Below are 17,149 nucleotides of genomic sequence, written 5' to 3'. Positions count from 1 at the left end.
TCACTTCCTTTACAATAAAATGAAAACATGATATAAGGAACTGCTTTTTTCATTTTGATATTAGCAACTTAACAGACAGCAGAAATGGGCCGTCGTGCTGCATATTTGAGCGTCATCTTCACTGTAAGCTAATTTATAACCAAACGGAGCCTATAACATCACTGCCTCCTTTCATTTTCAGTAGAAATATAAAAACATAGCCTCTCTTTAGCTGAATTTCAGTTTTAATAATCAATAATGGCCTTTATAAAAGTATAACGTACAATAAGTTTACACATCATAGGAAATAAAAGCAAACAATCAGCATGTGGAGTGCGTGAACGAGACAGAATGCAACAACACCAGGACAAGACAGAATGCAAGACACATTGCAAGTACACAATAAATAAAACACTTACCGTGAACTCACATGCGGCATGCATGTTTCCGATCCCAGCGCTAACCGAAACCACAGCTATGAGATCGAAAACACCATACTGCGGACAAAACACACACCAGGATGAGAGTGCACATCCCTAGCACGCCCGGAACTCACACGTCTGCATTAATAGGGATCGCGCACGGCCCCAACGCATGCAAGACATCGCTCATACAAAAGAAGGAGACAGACCAGAACAGGATAAGAGCCAAAAACTCGAGCCAAGCACAACATACAAGACAAGACAGGACTAGTGTCTGGACTCTGCCACCAAAACAAGAATTGACTAAAGGGGCAGAAATGATTCCATTAGCTGAGTTGGCTAGTTTAGAAACTTGTCTTATCATTTGTGTTATTAATGTTATTTACAGAATACTAAATAAAATAAAGCAATTTAACATTAAAATGATTATAAAAAGAAGTGTTGACTTTCCAAAACTTAAAGTTTAAATTTGGCTGATTTAGATTTTTTTCTCTCAGAATTGTGACTCTATATCTTGCAATTTTTTGTTAACTTTACAATATATCTCATAGTTCTGTGGAAAAAAATAATTGCGAGATATAAACTTGGATCTATGACATATGAATTCAGAATTATAGGCTAAAGTATATAATTATATTTTTAATCCTTGATGGAAATGGTTTTCTGTTAAAGAAATAAAAGTTCTGCTAATTAATATTTTTGTGGACGATACCTTTTTTGAGCGACAAAAATCTTTAACAGCAGTATATATACTCAACAAATGTTCCAATTTTAACATTAACTAAAGCTTTGTCTTGAAATCTCAAACACATACGTCATAACACAGAGTGTTGTCTGTGTGTGTGCAGCTGTGTGTTTACAGAAATGCAGGAATGGTGGAGAGTGTGTTGGGCCGAACACCTGCCACTGTCCAGCTGGATGGGAGGGTTGGCAGTGCCAAACTCGTAAGTCTTGACGAATCCGAATTGCTTATTGTATTGAATATAGTATAGATATTTTACACTTAAATTTCTTTCCTAACAGCGATCTGTAAGCAAACATGCCTGAATGGAGGCAGATGTGTGTTCCCTAATTTCTGCCATTGCCGTCAAGGTTACACTGGACCTTCTTGTGGCACTAAAGTGAGTATTTCACAAACACACAGCCTAAGATTTCAACTCCTAAATGATTTGTTGTTGCAGATAGGTCAAAGATAAGGAGTTTTATATACAATATTGGGGAAATACAGCTTTAAATTTAGTTTTGTATGCTGTTAAATTAATTTATTTTTCTGCAAAACATGTAATGACCATCCTTTGATTATTGTTTATAAAATACAAGTCATTAATTGTCATTTTAAATCATTATACAGTAGAAGTCAGAATTATTAGCCCCCCTCTGAGTTTTATTTTTCTTCTTTTTTAAATATTTCCCAAATGGTGTTTAACAGAGCAAGGCAATTTACACAGTATGTCTGATAATATTTTTTCTTCTGGAGAAAGTTTTATTTGTTTTATTTCGGCTAGAATAAAAGCAGTTCTTAATTTTTTAAACACTATTTAAGGTCAAAATTATTAGCCCCTTTAAACTACATATTTTTTCAATAGTCTACAGAACAAACCATCATTATACAATAACTTGCCTAATTACCCTAACCTGTCTAGTTAACCTAATTACTCTAGTTAAGCCTTTAAATGTCACTTTAAGCTGTATAGAAGTGTCCTGAAAAAATATATAGTCAAATATTACTTATTGTCATCATGGCAAAGATAAAATAAATCAGTTATTAAAAATGAGTTAAAACTATTATGTTTAGAAATGTGTTGAAGAAATCTTCTTTCCGATAAACAGAAATTGGGGAAAAAAATAAACAAGGGGGCTAAAAATTCTGACTTCAACTGTACTTTGCCAATATCCTTTAAACTTCTAGGTTTTACACTTTCGTCAACAAGATCAAATTGAATAAAAATCAAATGTTGAATGATCAATTATTTTTATATTTTTAAATAAGTACAGGTCAGAATGAGAATTTATTGCTTAATCTTTGCATTTAATATGCTTTTAGAGTATGCAAAAAATATATATATATAAAAAAATAACCATAATTTGGTGTAAATATCAACATAAGACCTTTTGTCTAAGATCTATATATAATGTTTTGAGTTTATTTTAGGCAACAAAGATGAACTGATTGTATTTTTTTATTTTACTTACAGACCAGGTGATGAAGACGTGACATTGAAGAGATATATATAAGAAATTGAAATGCTGTTTATGAGTAAATGCTGTTGTATTTGTGCCCTAAAAGTAAAGTAAAGCTTATTTTTAGGGTTTTTTTACCTTAGATTACTACAGTGTTTCATGAGTAATGTGTGTTGGTTTTTAAATGTCGCATAGCTCTGAAAATGAATGCTTTTTGTTTAATTGTTGGTTTAGTGTGCCTTTTCTCAATAAAAAGAAAAGTGTTTGACCACAAAAACTAAAATGAATCTTTTCTAGAACAAGTTGCTGCAACATAAAACATATACCAGAGTAATCGGCGGTTCATCCTGCTGTGGTGACTCCCGATAAATAAGGGACTAAGCTGAAGGAGAGTGAATGAGTGAGTGAAATGAAGTTGCACACACACACAAAATTATAGATTTAACTTTATTTAATCATTCTCACTGTTTCGTGGGAATTCCAACAGTTATTGTAAACAGTACTCAATACACAAGTCGTTCATGTACAGTGATAATGTAGAAAAAGCATCACACACACACATGCTAGGGTTCAGACAAACAAACAAGTAACTTTAGCACCGATGTTATGGGACGGGGTGAGATCAGACTATTCTGACATCAGTAAAGCTTCTTCCTCTCTTCACACTGCGGTCCGGTGAACAGACCCCGACAGCGACAGGTGTTTGGAGACACACATTTCCCTCCGTTCACACATGGCTTTTTACAAACAGCTGCAGACAGATGGAAAGCATTACTGGTTTAAAAGGGTTTACAAAGGCAACTACAACTGTTTTTTTTTTTCAGAAAAGGCAAATATCTCACTTTAAATATATACCTTTTATGGCAGTGTTTCTCAACCATGTTCCTGGAGGACCACCTGCACTGCATGTTTTGGATGTCTCCTTTGTGTTTCACAGGCATTACAGGTCTTTCAGTCTCTGCTAATGAGCTGATGATCTGAATCAGGTGTGTTTGGGTAAAGAGACATGGAAAATGTGCAGAGCTGGTGGTCCTCCTGGAACATGGTTGTGAAACACTGCTCTATGGGATGATATAAAATGTAAAAAACCAAATAGTTACTTTACTTTAAAGAAGTGAGTAAGACTATTGCCTTAAAAGCAACAAGTTGCCTTTACTTAAAGTGAGTAAACTTGTTGACTCAACCTTTATGAATATGCACATAGTTTGTTTACTTCTACTTCTACTTGTTTACTTGGTCACACTGGACTTTTCGCCCCATAGACTTCCATTCATACTCATGCGAATGTGTTGCAGCAGCTCAAGAGACAAATTTTGCAGTTTGAGAAATCACATCTTGTGACTGTGTGAGACTAATCAAAGATCAAAACATGATCTCTCTGGACAGAAATGTGAAATATGAACCAATCGCTTGCTTATTTAAATGTATAATTACGTTGTTTAATCCTGCCCCTTTTTACAGTGCTGTATGACAGAATTTCACAAGCTCAAACTCTAGTTTGACCGCAGCATAACTCTCCTTTTGAAGTAAAGTCAACTAATTGCTTTTTTTTTACAGCACACAGAGAGATATTTAGTTAGTCATTACCAAAGTAAAAAAAAAATCAATACTAATCACATATTTATCATCACCATGCAAAAATAACACCCCAATATACCCAAAATACATACAAAATACACCCCACTGAATATGTTAGAGAATCTATAAAATAAACATTATTAAATTTAATAGCGTTTAGGGTTTTTTGTAGGTAATATTTTTATTTACACACACAGTATATATAATTATTTATATATTTATTTTTTTACACATTTTGAATATGAATTCATTATTTTTATTATCCTAAGGATGGTAAGTGACTACACTTTTATTTTAATAAATATTATAAATTTAAGAACAAATGTGGCGTATATAAATTGTACATATTTAAGAAGAACAACTAAGAAGAAATGGATATTAATTTTAGTTTATGCTGCATAGGCACTGTATGAATCTGCACAATAACAACCTAACTGTAGGCATTTAAAGGCACAGTTCACCCTAAAATAAAAATAACCTTACGATTTACTCACACTCAAGTGCTTCTAAACTTTTATGAACTTATTTCTTCTGTTGAACATAAAACAAGATATTGTGAAGAATGTTGGAAAAAAAATACTACAGAAGTCAATGGCTATTTTGCAACATTCTTTAACAGAAGAAACTCAAAACCGGTTTGGAGCAAGTATATGAATTTTATGTGAGCTATTCCTTTAAGAATGATTGTGTATGGATGTTTGCATGGGCATCCACCTGTGTGGCAGGCTCCACCTATCCACCCATCTGGACAGCTGCAGATCCCAGGAGCCACACAGATGCCTCCGTTCTTACATCCCTGAGGACAGATCGCTGCCAAAACACAGACAAACGATCCATATGTGAACACTGCATTAACATCTAGACACAACAGTCCAAAAGCATGTACATGTATGAGCTTGATTATAACATGAACACTTGTACTAAGTGGACACATTCGTCTGGGCTCATGAGAATATTTTGCGTCTCACTGACTACAAAAACTTGATAAAATTTCTTCAAATATTATAATCAAACTACTGTCATTTAGAGCGTTTTACCAAGAAAAGACATTTTCCTTAGAACAATGTGTTATCATTTGTTGAAAATTAATATACACTCACTGGCCACTTTATTAGGTACACATGTCCAACTACTCGTTAACACAATTTTCTAATCAGCCAATCACATGGCAGCAACTCAATGCATTAAGGCATGTAGACATGGTCAAAATGATCTGCTGCAGTTCAACCTGATCATCAGGATGGGGAAGAAAAGTGATTTAAGTGACTTTGAACGTGGCATGGTTGTTGGCGCCAGACGAGCTGGTTTGAGTATTTCAGAAACTGCTGATCTACTGGCATTTTCATGCACAACCATCTCTGGGGTTTACATAGAATGGTCTGAAAAAGAGAAAATATTCAGTAAGCGGCAGTTCTGTGGACACAAATGCCTTGCTGATGCCAGAGGTCAGAGGAGAATGGCCGGATAATGATAAGATAAAAACAACACATTTCAAAAATTAGTCTCTCCAATCTATTGCAGGGAGTTTTTTAATGATTGCAATCTAAAAATTGCAACTTTTTAAAAACTTTATGGCATTATTTGCTTTTTAACTGGAAGGATGGAAAATTGCTCAAAACGCCAAAATTTTTATTTGGAATTTGGAAGAAATGTCAGTAGTTCACTGAATAAAATTAAAATTACATTTTATTTATGCATACAACTATAACTCATAACACATATATATTGAGTGCCTTAGTGCCCCCACCAGGGCCGATATACAGCCATATCGCACAGCTACTCGTGTGATATTGCGTTTATACAACAGTTTGATGACATAATTGTGTATATAAAAACAAAATCAAACATGGAGAGTCTTAAAAACCCTTTTGTATGAGGAACTACTTTCTTCCGCATTGCATTCAAATCATAAGCTGACAGTAAAAGCATCTTTTAAACTTTAGATCTGTAGTGTCTGCTTTTTGCTGGCTGTATGTGTGCGGAGTAATACACAAAGGGTAAAGAGGCTGTAGGAGTTCTGATATTGCAGAATATCGCACGGCTTTCAGCCAATCAGATTTAAGAACCAGACAGAACTGTTGTATAAATACACACACACACACACACACACACACACACACACATATATATATATATATTGTTATAAGTTATAAAATGCAGTCACATAATTTTCATCTGTCAAATTTATAATGTGTTCCACGTTTATGACTCTTCCCCTGTCTGTTTGTCGCAATACAGCTGACATTATTTGTGAAATATAAACATGGGATCAACAAACCGTCTTGGCATCTGGAGCCGGTCCAGCTGGATGGACAGATGCATTTGGCTTCTCCATTCACAGCAGTACACTCACCACCGTTCCAACAGCCAGCGTCACACACCACTGACAAAAACACACACACACAGGTTTAGAAATGATTTTTTTTATCTTAGTTTTGAATTTTGTAATTGTTAAAAACATGATGTATGTGATTAAAAAGTTACCTCTGTGACAGAATTTTCCTCCAAATCCTGAAGGGCATCTGCATTTTCCCGGTCGAAGGCACTCTCCACCATTTTTGCACTTTGGATAACAGTTTGCTGAAATGAACACATGAATCTTTTGAGTTTTGCCACAGAACATATTCTCAGTTTCACTAGATGCAAATTACATATATGACATACAAGTTCACATTTAGATTTCATACATAGAAAAAACACATAAAATATGCAACAAATATTGCAAAATATTGCAAATGAATTGATGTTTACATATATATTATTTCAAACATTGAAATTACAAATATGTGCATATATGTTCACATATATATACAGTCAAGCCTAAAAATATTCATATATGTGGGGTATGAATAATTTCGGGCTTAACTATTTGCCATAGATATGTCATTTGACACATATACAAATATATACAATTATAATGTATTTGAACATGTCTAACACATACACACACACACATCCATAATGTTCGTTGGAATTGCATATGCATGTGTGTATGTATATATATATATATATATATATATATATATATATATATATATATATATATATATATATATATATATATATATATATATATGTGTGTGTGTGTGTGTATATAAATAAATGTGTGTATATATATATTTATATATATATATATATATATGTGTGTGTGTGTGTGTGAGTATATAAATAAATATATACACACACACACACACACACATATATATATATATATATATATATATATACACACACACACACACACACACACACACACACACATGCAATTCCAACGGACATTATAGCAATATTTTGAAATTACTGGTGATATTTCTTTCAAATTTTAAAATGAAATGTTCTTAGAGTTTGACAACACAAAATCAATTTCAGAAGAGCATTTGATGAAAAATAATCCTGCATTTTCAGACACAATTGAAAATATTAAGTTATTCTGATAGTCATTCTTTACAAAATAAAACTAAATGACAATAATATTATTTAAAAAAAACTAAGTAAATGTTCACTAAAACATCAATATTTTACTCAAGCATACACCTAATACATACAGTAAATGCAGAAAAACTGAGTGCTGTCAGACAGTTTCTTATTTTGTTTTTTTCTATACACACTGTAAAAATGACAAAAAAGTCATGATAACAAAGAAAAAAACAAACAGTTAATCAGGTTTCAACTTAGTTTTTAAGTTGTACAAATTAACTTAATATTTTTAGTCAGTCTGATTGATGTACAGTAAGTTAAGATGAATAGAAACATTCAGTTGATTCAACTGAGAAACTTTGAGTAGCAAGAACTTTTTAAAAGTGCAGCACAAGTTTGATGCAATGCAGAACAACTCACCAAATTGGCAGGTTTCTCCCTCGTATCCTCTGGAGCAGAAGCAGGTGTTGTTTCGGATGCAGATCCCAGCATGTTTGCAAGGCGGGTCGCACGTCGCTTTGGGGTCAAAAACAAAAGGAAGAGCCACCCCACGGGGCCCGTCAGACCCTCCCAGACTGATGCCAACCAGAGCGGCCAGTGCCAACAGCAAGAGCTGCATAGACATACAGCAAAGCCCTGCCATTTTCATATCCGCACACTTTCAAGAATCCAGGAGGACTGGGAGTGTTGGAGAAAGTGTGTTTGGGTCACAGCGATCCCCTACTGGACTCGCACAGCATCACAGGCACACACAGCTGGAAAACTACTAACTTTTACAGAGGAATGTGAGACAGACAAGGTCAGAGTGTGTGCTCAGAGGTTTTCTGTGTTTTACACTCTGCTCCGAGAGCATGAAATAACTTTTTAAACAATATCTGCATGTAAATCTGCACAACAGATGAAGTATTGAGTTGGTTTTCACATATTGATAAGTCAGAATCATATTAGGTGTTTGAGTGTTTGCTTGAAATATGTAAAGAAATCCTATATTTTAGTTTTTTAGGTTTGGATATGAAACTCCTTCAACAAACGGCCCCAAAATTATTCTAATCACCTTGTGACTTTTTTCAGTTTTTAAAGAGGAAAAGATAAATAATTTTTAAGGTAAAACATTCAATTATTTTCTTTTTAGCTTTGTCTCTTTATTAATGAACCGCCAACTTATCCAGCATATGTTTTATGCAGCAGAAGCAATCTGTCACTGGGAAACATCCACACACACTCATTCACACTCATGCACTCCAGACAATTTAGCTTACCCAATTTGCCTGTACCACATGTCTTTGGACTATTGAGAAAACGGAGCACCCGTAGGAAATCCACATGAACTCAGGGAGAACATGCAAACTCCATGCAGAAATGCCAACTGACCCAGCCGAGGCTCAAACCAGTGACCTTCTTGCTGTGAGGCGAGAGCACTACCCACTGCGTTGCCTTAAGGTAAAACAGTTTAAAAATAAATAAATAAAATGTTAATGACAAGAGTACAGCTTTCAGAAAAGTCTAGTATTACAGTACACATGCTATAGATCAAGTGAAACGATCAATATAGATCTTGATATGCTGCACAATGGTACATTAGTTGAAATAAATCACATGTATATTCATAAAAAAATTTAAATCCTATTTTAATGCATTTTAAATTAAGAAACTGAATAATCCGCATCCATTATAAAACAAAAGTTATTTAAAACAAAATCTTTTGTAGTAAATTACTGTCACGTTTGAATGTAATGGATTTTTAATTATTTATTAATTAATTTCAATAAAGATTTGAATTTGAATTGCAGTCTATATTGGTCAAGACCTCCAATTCTGGAGTCTGCATTAAATGAAATTTACAGAAATTATGATTTTATGTATGTTTAAAGTACATTATGTGTTTCCACTTAACATTTTTCAACTTTATTTTTCTACTTCCAACATATGAGTGAACAAATGATAAGCAGCATAATGCAAGTGTGCTCAAAAATAATCTGGGGCCACTATAAAACTCAGAAAGCCTGTTATGTGTAAATGAACACTAATCTGTAGCAAAATAGCAACTAGTAAGACCATGTCTTATTTCTATGTTTTGAATGATCGTCCCCTCATTCACTATGCAGATCCCAGGAAATGTGAGGAAATGGCTTCTGCAGATGTCTTGAGAATTTCCCTCCTCCTCAATGAAAGCTGCCAGCTAATATATTTCCCTCTGCATGTATTATCTAAAAACAGGGAAGATTTTGGATTGTTGGGATGGATTTATTAAACGTTTTGTTGGCACATTGACTACAGCATGACAGATGTTAAACTTTCAGATTGTTTTGTAGGGGAATGGGCATATTATTGTAACACTATCTGCCTAAATTGGTGGTTCATTCATGGTAAATCACTGCATGAAGAACATCAGACCGTTTTTTTCTTTCAGGGGCCCATTAAAGTGGAACCAGAGGAGCTGCTGTGCTGTTCAGAGTCAAGAGAGGAAGTGAGGAGGAACTTTAATGGCATCAACATATGTGCAGAAAACACATCTTTCTTCACAGGAAAATGTAAACATACGCACGGAGACCATTTGTGCCTCAACATTTCGGCTTATGACAAGGTAAACCATTTTCATGAATACTAGCCTAGCCTACTTACCCACATTATATGAGGCGTAAAAGTAAAGTCCATCATAAAACTGTAATTGAACAATTGAATCACCTCAGGTTGTAGTGGTTACAACACTACATGTGTGCGTGTGCGTTATACATGTGTGTATAACGTGTCGTATTTGAGCGTTTTTTAAACTCCTAAAAGTATTTTACCTCACTTGAACACGTTGAAGTAGGCCATGATTGTAACTTGCGTGCGCCATCTAGTGGAATATCGCTACAGTCACAACAGGATTCTCTGGAAACAGATGTTGATACGATTCAGCTTGACGTTTATTAATAAATATTGACTGTTAATATCAATAAAATAGTAAGATAATGTGTTATATTTACGCCAATACACTGTGTAATCATATTTAAAATAGGCCGATCTTCTCATTTCAAATTGTGCTAATTGTATTAGCATCCTCAGTAGTCATTGGTCCTAACTAACTCATACTCGTGTAATGTTAAGAAAAAAATTATTAACGTTAGCAGGCCTATATAAAAATAGATATGTGCCACAAAAGCAGGGGAAAAGCTTTTTTTTTTGTTATACTATATGTAACAGGTGTTATATTATTTTTATTAATTTCACTCAAAATTCTCCTTGTTATTCATCAATTATTTTTATTTAATTGTGTATTTTCAAAGTTGTTCTTTATATATCTTATATTTCAGAGTTAATGAAATCATAGTTGTGTTTGTTTTCAATGTGTTGGTGTATTTTGGAAAATTGCGCGTGGCCCCTTTAAGTGTCGTTTTCCGGTTCCGCCTGCTCTCACTCAGTTCGCGGCAAACGCGATTGAGGAGAGGTTGGTGAGCTCCTAAGGAAGGCACATATACTCAGCTTTGCCATTTGTTTGCTTTATTCATACAGAATAAAAGCCTGTTAATTCCCATATGACTGGTTCCTTTCGCCTAATCACAACACAACGCAGAGTAAAGCGAGGACCGGTCACATTGGTGCCGTGACTTTCAACTGATGTGTCATCATGGATTCTGCTTGATCAACGCCAGTTTGGTCGCCGGGGTGTACTGCATCGTTGGACATCTGATTTCTGCTGGTATCTGTGTCAAAAGGGAAGAGGTTGGACATTAACCCGTGCATACAGAAAAAAAAGAAGCTGAAAGTTTGAAATTAATCTTACCAAAGATAAGATTAAAAATAACAAGAAAGAAAAGAAGAATAATATAAGAAGAAAAATATAAAGGACAAAAAAAAAAAAAAAAAAAACAATTACTTGTGAATTAATTTTACATTAATGATCTGACTATTTTTTTGTTTTATCAACTGTTCATTTTTGGTGATCATTATTAATTAAGATGTCACAAGAGGGTGAGAAGACAGATCTTTCAGCTAGTAATGGGTTTGAATTGGGTTTTGCTAGGGGGCGTATCTTTGGTGAACTTGAACATACCCCACTAAGAAGAGCTGTTAATTTTGGTAGTCCCAATTTTTGCTCTACCCGTACTTCTGATAGGGTGCACAATACTGAACAGTGTGTAAATGCTGAGTCACATGATAATAAGTGCAGTAACACTGACCTGAGTAATTTGATCACACAGCTGGCTCAACAAATAGGTCAGTCAATATCTGATCAGCTGAAAAAAGGTAGCGAAAAGAATGAAACTATTGATAATCAACCACAGAGCATAAGAACAAGCCAGGTTCTCACTGAGTCACCGTCTCTCAATTTAACTGGTATGAAGCTGGTTATGAAGCCTGATGTTAAGGCACCCCCCTGCTTCAGAGGGGATGGATCTGACAAATTGACAGTACATGAGTGGGAAGAACTCATGAACGTTTATCTAAGAAAGAAAGGCATCCCTCTACCTGAACAAGCTGATGAAATTATGTCGAACTTAACAGGCAGAGCCAAAGATATAATAAAGATTACTCTTCGTAGCAACCCATTATTGCAGCCACAAAAAGACCCAAGAGTTGTCACAGACATACTAAAGCAACATTTCAGTGACTTGACATATTCTTCGATGCCGCTAGCTGATTTTTATGGTACCTTACCTGTTCCAGGAGAAACTGCTATGGAGTATTGGATTCGGCTTAATAAAGCTGTTGATATAGCAGATGAGTGTTTGAGGAGACAGGGACGAAGTATTGAAGATCCCAACCGTGAAGTGACGATGATGTTTGTTAAATACTGCCCTGATCATTCTCTTTCTGCCATCTTAAAATTTAAGACTGCTGATAAATGGACTGCAGCTGAAATACAAGAACGCCTTGATGAATTTCAAGCTGAGAAAAGAGCGCAGATGAAGGCACAGTCTAATCGTTCTGCCTTTATGAAGCCTGTTGCCACTTATGCTCAAGCACCGACTTTGGATGTTGAATTGTCTGGGAATGAACCAGATGTATCAGCAGGTCAAAATGTGTCACCATTACCACCATCAGTTCAGTCAAGCGACAGTTGCACACAGTCTCTTATCAATCTGCTTGATCGTGTGCTGAAACAAAATGCACAGACTCCATCTGTACCTGAAGATTATAGACATGCGAATGCGAGACGGATGTTTTGCAAAGTGTGCAGAGCTACTAATCATTCTACAGTAGCGCATTGCAGAAGAGAAGGTTTGTGCCTGTCTTGCTTTGAATATGGACACAGAAAGAGAGAGTGCCCGAACTGGAGTAGTCGACACAGTCCAGACGTAAACTACTCCTCACAAGGAACTGGTCCGTTAAACCATTAGACCCACATTCGGTGAGGGGATGTGTGGGTGATGATGAAACCCTCATAATGGATCTGGAACGACAGTATGAGAATGCATGTAATGCAGTTTCTGATGGTACTCATGTTATATACACACAAAATATACAGAAAATAAGGCCTTTTGACGATTTATTCTATACCTCTGTGATTGTGAATGATCACTTCCACTTGAACGGAATGCTTGACACCGGCTCTATGTCCTGTACACTAAGTGAAGCAGCCGAACAAAAGTTGCTGTCTGAAAACGCTGTATTGGATAAGAGAGCACTCCCGGAGAATATTGTTCTTGTGGGTGTTGGAGGTAGGACGGCGCAACCAAAATGTTTGTACGAAGTTAACATGACAGTTTATGGCATTTGCTGTCGAGTTCCAATTCTTGTGGTCCCAGGTCAGCACGATGATTTGATTCTTGGTACTAACTTGATAAAACACATCGTGAGCAAAATGAAGAACACTGATGAGTACTGGGATTTCATATCACAGAGTCCCACACAGCTATCACAGGAAGGGGAACACTTTTTGGATGTGATGTCAAATATCACACGCTGGCGACATGATGAATTCCCTCACAAGATTGGAACAGTAAAACTCCAGCGTGCTGTTACTCTTGCTGCTAGACAAGAACATTTAGTGTGGGGTCGACTGCCTAGTAAGACTCCATTGTCCCTAGGGAGCACTATTTTGGTTGAACCAACAACTTCCAAGACTATGCCAAGAAACATCATGGTTGCACGGGTGATAACATCTATGTGGGGTGATAGGTGGGTTCCTATGAAAATAACCAACTTATCTGACCTACCTGTCACACTGAGAAAAAATCGTAGACTGGCAGATGTTTCACCTTGTCTGGCTGTCGAGGATTTCCCCATCTTGCAGGGCACTGGAAAGATACAGATGGTTAATTCAGAGACACAAGCGAATACAAGTTGTACTTCAAATTCAAAACTAAATGATGTTGGATTGGATGAAATTGACATCGATCTCTGCAAAGTCACGGATGCATCTAAGGAGAAACTTGTTCAGTTATTGATCAAGTACAATGATGTCTTTTCTAAACATTCGTTAGATTGTGGCGAAGCCAAGGAATTTGAACACTGTATACGACTTACAGATGAGAGGCCTTTCCGATTACCATATCGTCGGATTCCTCCTGCCCATTACCAAAAACTGCGGCAAGCGCTAACTGAAATGGAGGAGCAAGGGATTATTAGAAAATCTGTCAGCGAATATGCATCACCGTTAGTGCTTGTATGGAAAAAAGATGGAAGTCTTCGCATTTGTACAGACTTTCGGTGGCTTAATGCAAGAACGCTCAAAGATGCTCACCCACTCCCCCATCAGTCGGACTGCTTGGCTGCTTTAGGAGGTAATAATTACTTCAGTACGATGGACCTAACCTCAGGATTTTATAATTTGCCTATGAGGGAACAGGACAAGAAGTACACCGCTTTCGTTACTCCTATGGGGCTACATGAGTACAACCGCATGCCCCAGGGTTTGTGCAACAGCCCAGCTTCATTCATGCGGATGATGCTTAGCATTTTTGGAGACATGAACTTTAGCAGCTTACTCTGCTACTTGGATGATTTACTTGTATTTGGATCTACTGAGGAAGAAGCTTTGAACAGGCTGGAAATAGTTTTCCACCGGCTTAGGATGCATCGCCTAAAGTTGAGTCCCAAGAAGTGCCAGTTCTTGCGTGATTCAGTAAAATTTTTAGGCCATATTATTTCTGGAAGCGGCATTTCTGTGGATTCTGCTAAGGTAGATGTTATATCTAAAATGTCCAAGTCACAGCTCATGGAGGAGGATGGTTGCACTCCATCACCAAAAAGAATTAAGTCGTTTTTAGGAATGATTTTTTACTATCAACATTTCATTCCTAATTGTTCTGCGATTGCTAAGCCCCTCTTTGCTCTAACTGCAGGTCAAAAGAGACGAGGTAAAGGGAGATCTGGGAAGCATGTTGGCACATTTCGGAAGCTGAATCCCAGTGACTGGGTAGATGAGTGCGATGTTGCTTTCAGCATGCTTAAGGAGAAGTTGTTGAAATGTGCTGTTCTAGCACATCCTGATTTCTCAAAACCACTCATTCTCTCTATCGATGCATCTTTGGATGGGCTTGGCGCCGTGCTTTCCCAAGTTCCAGCAGGGGAAGAAATAGCCAGACCTATTGCTTTCGCCAGCAAGACCTTGAGTGTGTCACAGAAAAAGTATCCTGCTCACAGGCTTGAGTTTTTGGCTTTGAAGTGGAGCGTGTGCGAAAAGTTCAGCCATTGGCTCAAAGGGCACACCTTTACAGTTTGGACTGACAACAATCCACTTACTTACATAATGTCAAAGCCAAAACTTGATGCCTGTGAACAAAGGTGGGTCTCAAAACTAGCCCCTTACTCTTTTGACATTAAACATATCGCAGGAACAAAGAATGTGGTGGCTGACACTTTAAGTAGAGACCCGTTTGCGAGAACAGTTAGTCACAGACTCATGAATGAGAGTTACAACCATCTCCTGACTGAAGCTGATGCCGTTAAGGAAGATGGTATACAAGATGCGTTTCGATTAAAGGTTGAGTGCCACAAGTGTAATGATCTTGTGGAATGTCTATCCAGATATGAGCAACCATGTGACTCAGTAGTCATCAAGTTACTTTGCCAAGTCCATGATGAGTGGGAAACTGCTACATTTACTCGTGCAGTCCAGTTGGCACAATCTGTCTGTCAGGTTGCAGCTGCTAACCAAATCTCTTTACTTGGATTTTCTCATGATGAGTTGCAAAGGAGTCAAGAGCTTGACGGTACTATTTCGAAAGTTCTCCCTTTAGTAATTCGGAAAAGACGCCCTTCTCGACGAGAAAGAGACCAGTTGGATATCAGAGCTCTAACACTCATAAAGCAGTGGGATCGTCTGAAAATCCAGGACGGGATCTTGTATAGAGTGACAAAGGACCCAGTAAGCAGACAGAAACGCCACCAGTATGTTCTCCCTCAATGTATGAAGGAAAAAGCTTTGAGTGGTCTCCATGATCTTGCTGGTCACCAAGGACAGGCTAGAACAATTCATTTAGCAAGACAGCGATTTTTCTGGCCCAAGATGGACCATGAGATTAAGGAGTATGTCAAGTGTTGCAGGAGGTGTATTCTGGCTAAAACACCTGAGCCAGCTGCTAGAGCCCCACTGGAAAGCATAAAAACTTCTGCGCCAATGGAGTTGGTTTGTCTTGACTTTTGGAGTGCAGAGGATAATAAGCAACGTTCAGTGGATGTGTTGGTCTTGACAGATCATTTCACTAAGCTCGCACATGCTTTTCCTTGCATTAACCAAACAGCTAAGCAAGTCGCTCGGAAGTTATGGGATCATGTGTTCTGTGTCTATGGTTTCCCTGAGCGAATCCATACAGATCAAGGCACAAATTTCGAGAGCGAGCTTATCGCTGAACTTCTGGCGCTTTCTGGTGTCTCCAAATCTCGCACGACTGCCTATCATCCTATGGGCAATGGCATCACAGAACGGTTTAACCGAACATTGGGGACCATGATACGTTCATTGCCCTTGAGATCTAAGGACAAGTGGCCACAACAGATACAGACTCTGACGTTCGCCTATAATTCAACAGTACATGAAACAACTGGTTATGCCCCTTTTCAGCTTATGTTTGGGCGCATACCACGGTTGCCTGTGGATGTAATGTTTAAACAAGTTTTGAATGATCCTGTAACTGTTGATTATAGCAACTATGCTGCTGCATTGATGTCTCACCTTTCAGAAGCAGCTGAAATTGCCCAAAAACATGCCACACAAGAACAAAACAAACAGGCTGAGATGTATAACCGCAGGATAAAAGGGGTACATCTACACTGTGGAGACAGAGTGCTGATTGCCAACAAAAGCGAAAGAGGCAAACGGAAGTTAGCAGATAAATGGGAACCTACCGTATATACCATCGTGGATAGTGACCCTAAAACACACATATACAAGGTGGAGGATGATAAAGGACTGACCAAAGTGGTTCATCGGAACATGCTCTTGGATATTAGTTTCTTACCTGTAACACTTCCAGAGGAGACATCAGACGAATCAGCAACTGAGGAGTGCTCAGATGACTCAGAGTGTGAGAGCCTATTATCCAATTCCACTGATTGTCTGGAGGATGAGACTTCTAGAAACAGAACATATTCAGGGGCATTAAACAAAGAACATTCACCAAATTCACTGTCTGTTGACGAAC

The 17,149-nt window shown here is 37.2% G+C and overlaps 2 protein-coding genes across 5 annotated transcripts in view; one reads left to right on the top strand and one right to left on the bottom strand.

Moving 5' to 3' along the window:
* The window catches only part of vwde (von Willebrand factor D and EGF domains), a 70,332-nt gene extending 63,665 nt beyond the window's left edge, over nucleotides 1-6,667 (top strand). For 2 of the 4 annotated variants that reach the window (XM_087284418.1, XM_087284416.1), the window contains exons 31-33: nucleotides 1,250-1,345; nucleotides 1,425-1,522; nucleotides 2,597-2,852. In XM_087284418.1, the coding sequence (XP_087140544.1) occupies nucleotides 1,250-1,345; nucleotides 1,425-1,522; nucleotides 2,597-2,605 (203 nt within the window). In that variant the 3' untranslated portion in view covers nucleotides 2,606-2,852. Of the gene's footprint in view, nucleotides 1-1,249; nucleotides 1,346-1,424; nucleotides 1,523-2,596; nucleotides 2,853-2,879; nucleotides 2,983-6,398 lie in introns of those variants that run through there. The other 2 variants (XM_087284415.1, XM_087284417.1) reach the window with 2 other exon arrangements.
* seraf (Schwann cell-specific EGF-like repeat autocrine factor) lies at nucleotides 3,016-8,257 on the bottom strand. The gene is made up of 5 exons (NM_001076771.3): nucleotides 7,998-8,257; nucleotides 6,645-6,740; nucleotides 6,439-6,543; nucleotides 4,875-4,970; nucleotides 3,016-3,333 (listed from the first exon to the last, which is right to left on the bottom strand). Exons 1-5 carry the CDS (start codon nucleotides 8,224-8,226, stop codon nucleotides 3,221-3,223), a joined length of 639 nt encoding a protein of 212 aa, NP_001070239.2. The 5' UTR covers nucleotides 8,227-8,257; the 3' UTR covers nucleotides 3,016-3,220.
* Between the last annotated feature and the right edge of the window lie 8,892 nt (nucleotides 8,258-17,149).

The sequence above is a fragment of the Danio rerio genome, chromosome 15, assembly GCF_052040795.2.
Source record: "Danio rerio strain M-AB ecotype USA chromosome 15, GRCz13ab, whole genome shotgun sequence".
Classification (NCBI taxonomy): Eukaryota; Metazoa; Chordata; class Actinopteri; order Cypriniformes; family Danionidae; genus Danio; species Danio rerio.
Note: the sequence above shows the minus strand (reverse complement) of the source record. Positions and strands in the feature narration are given on the sequence as shown.

Bases quoted from the DNA above. Each gene is read 5' to 3' on its own strand.
- seraf (NM_001076771.3), bottom strand. From the start codon at position 8,226: ATGAAAATGGCAGGGCTTTGCTGTATGTCTATGCAGCTCTTGCTGTTG. The intron at 4,971-6,438 runs GTTTGTTGATCC...GTGTTTTGGCAG, and splicing joins CGGCTCCAGATGCCAAGACG to CGATCTGTCCTCAGGGATGT. The intron at 3,334-4,874 runs GTGGATGCCCAT...ATCTGTCTGCAG, and splicing joins AGGTGGAGCCTGCCACACAG to CTGTTTGTAAAAAGCCATGT.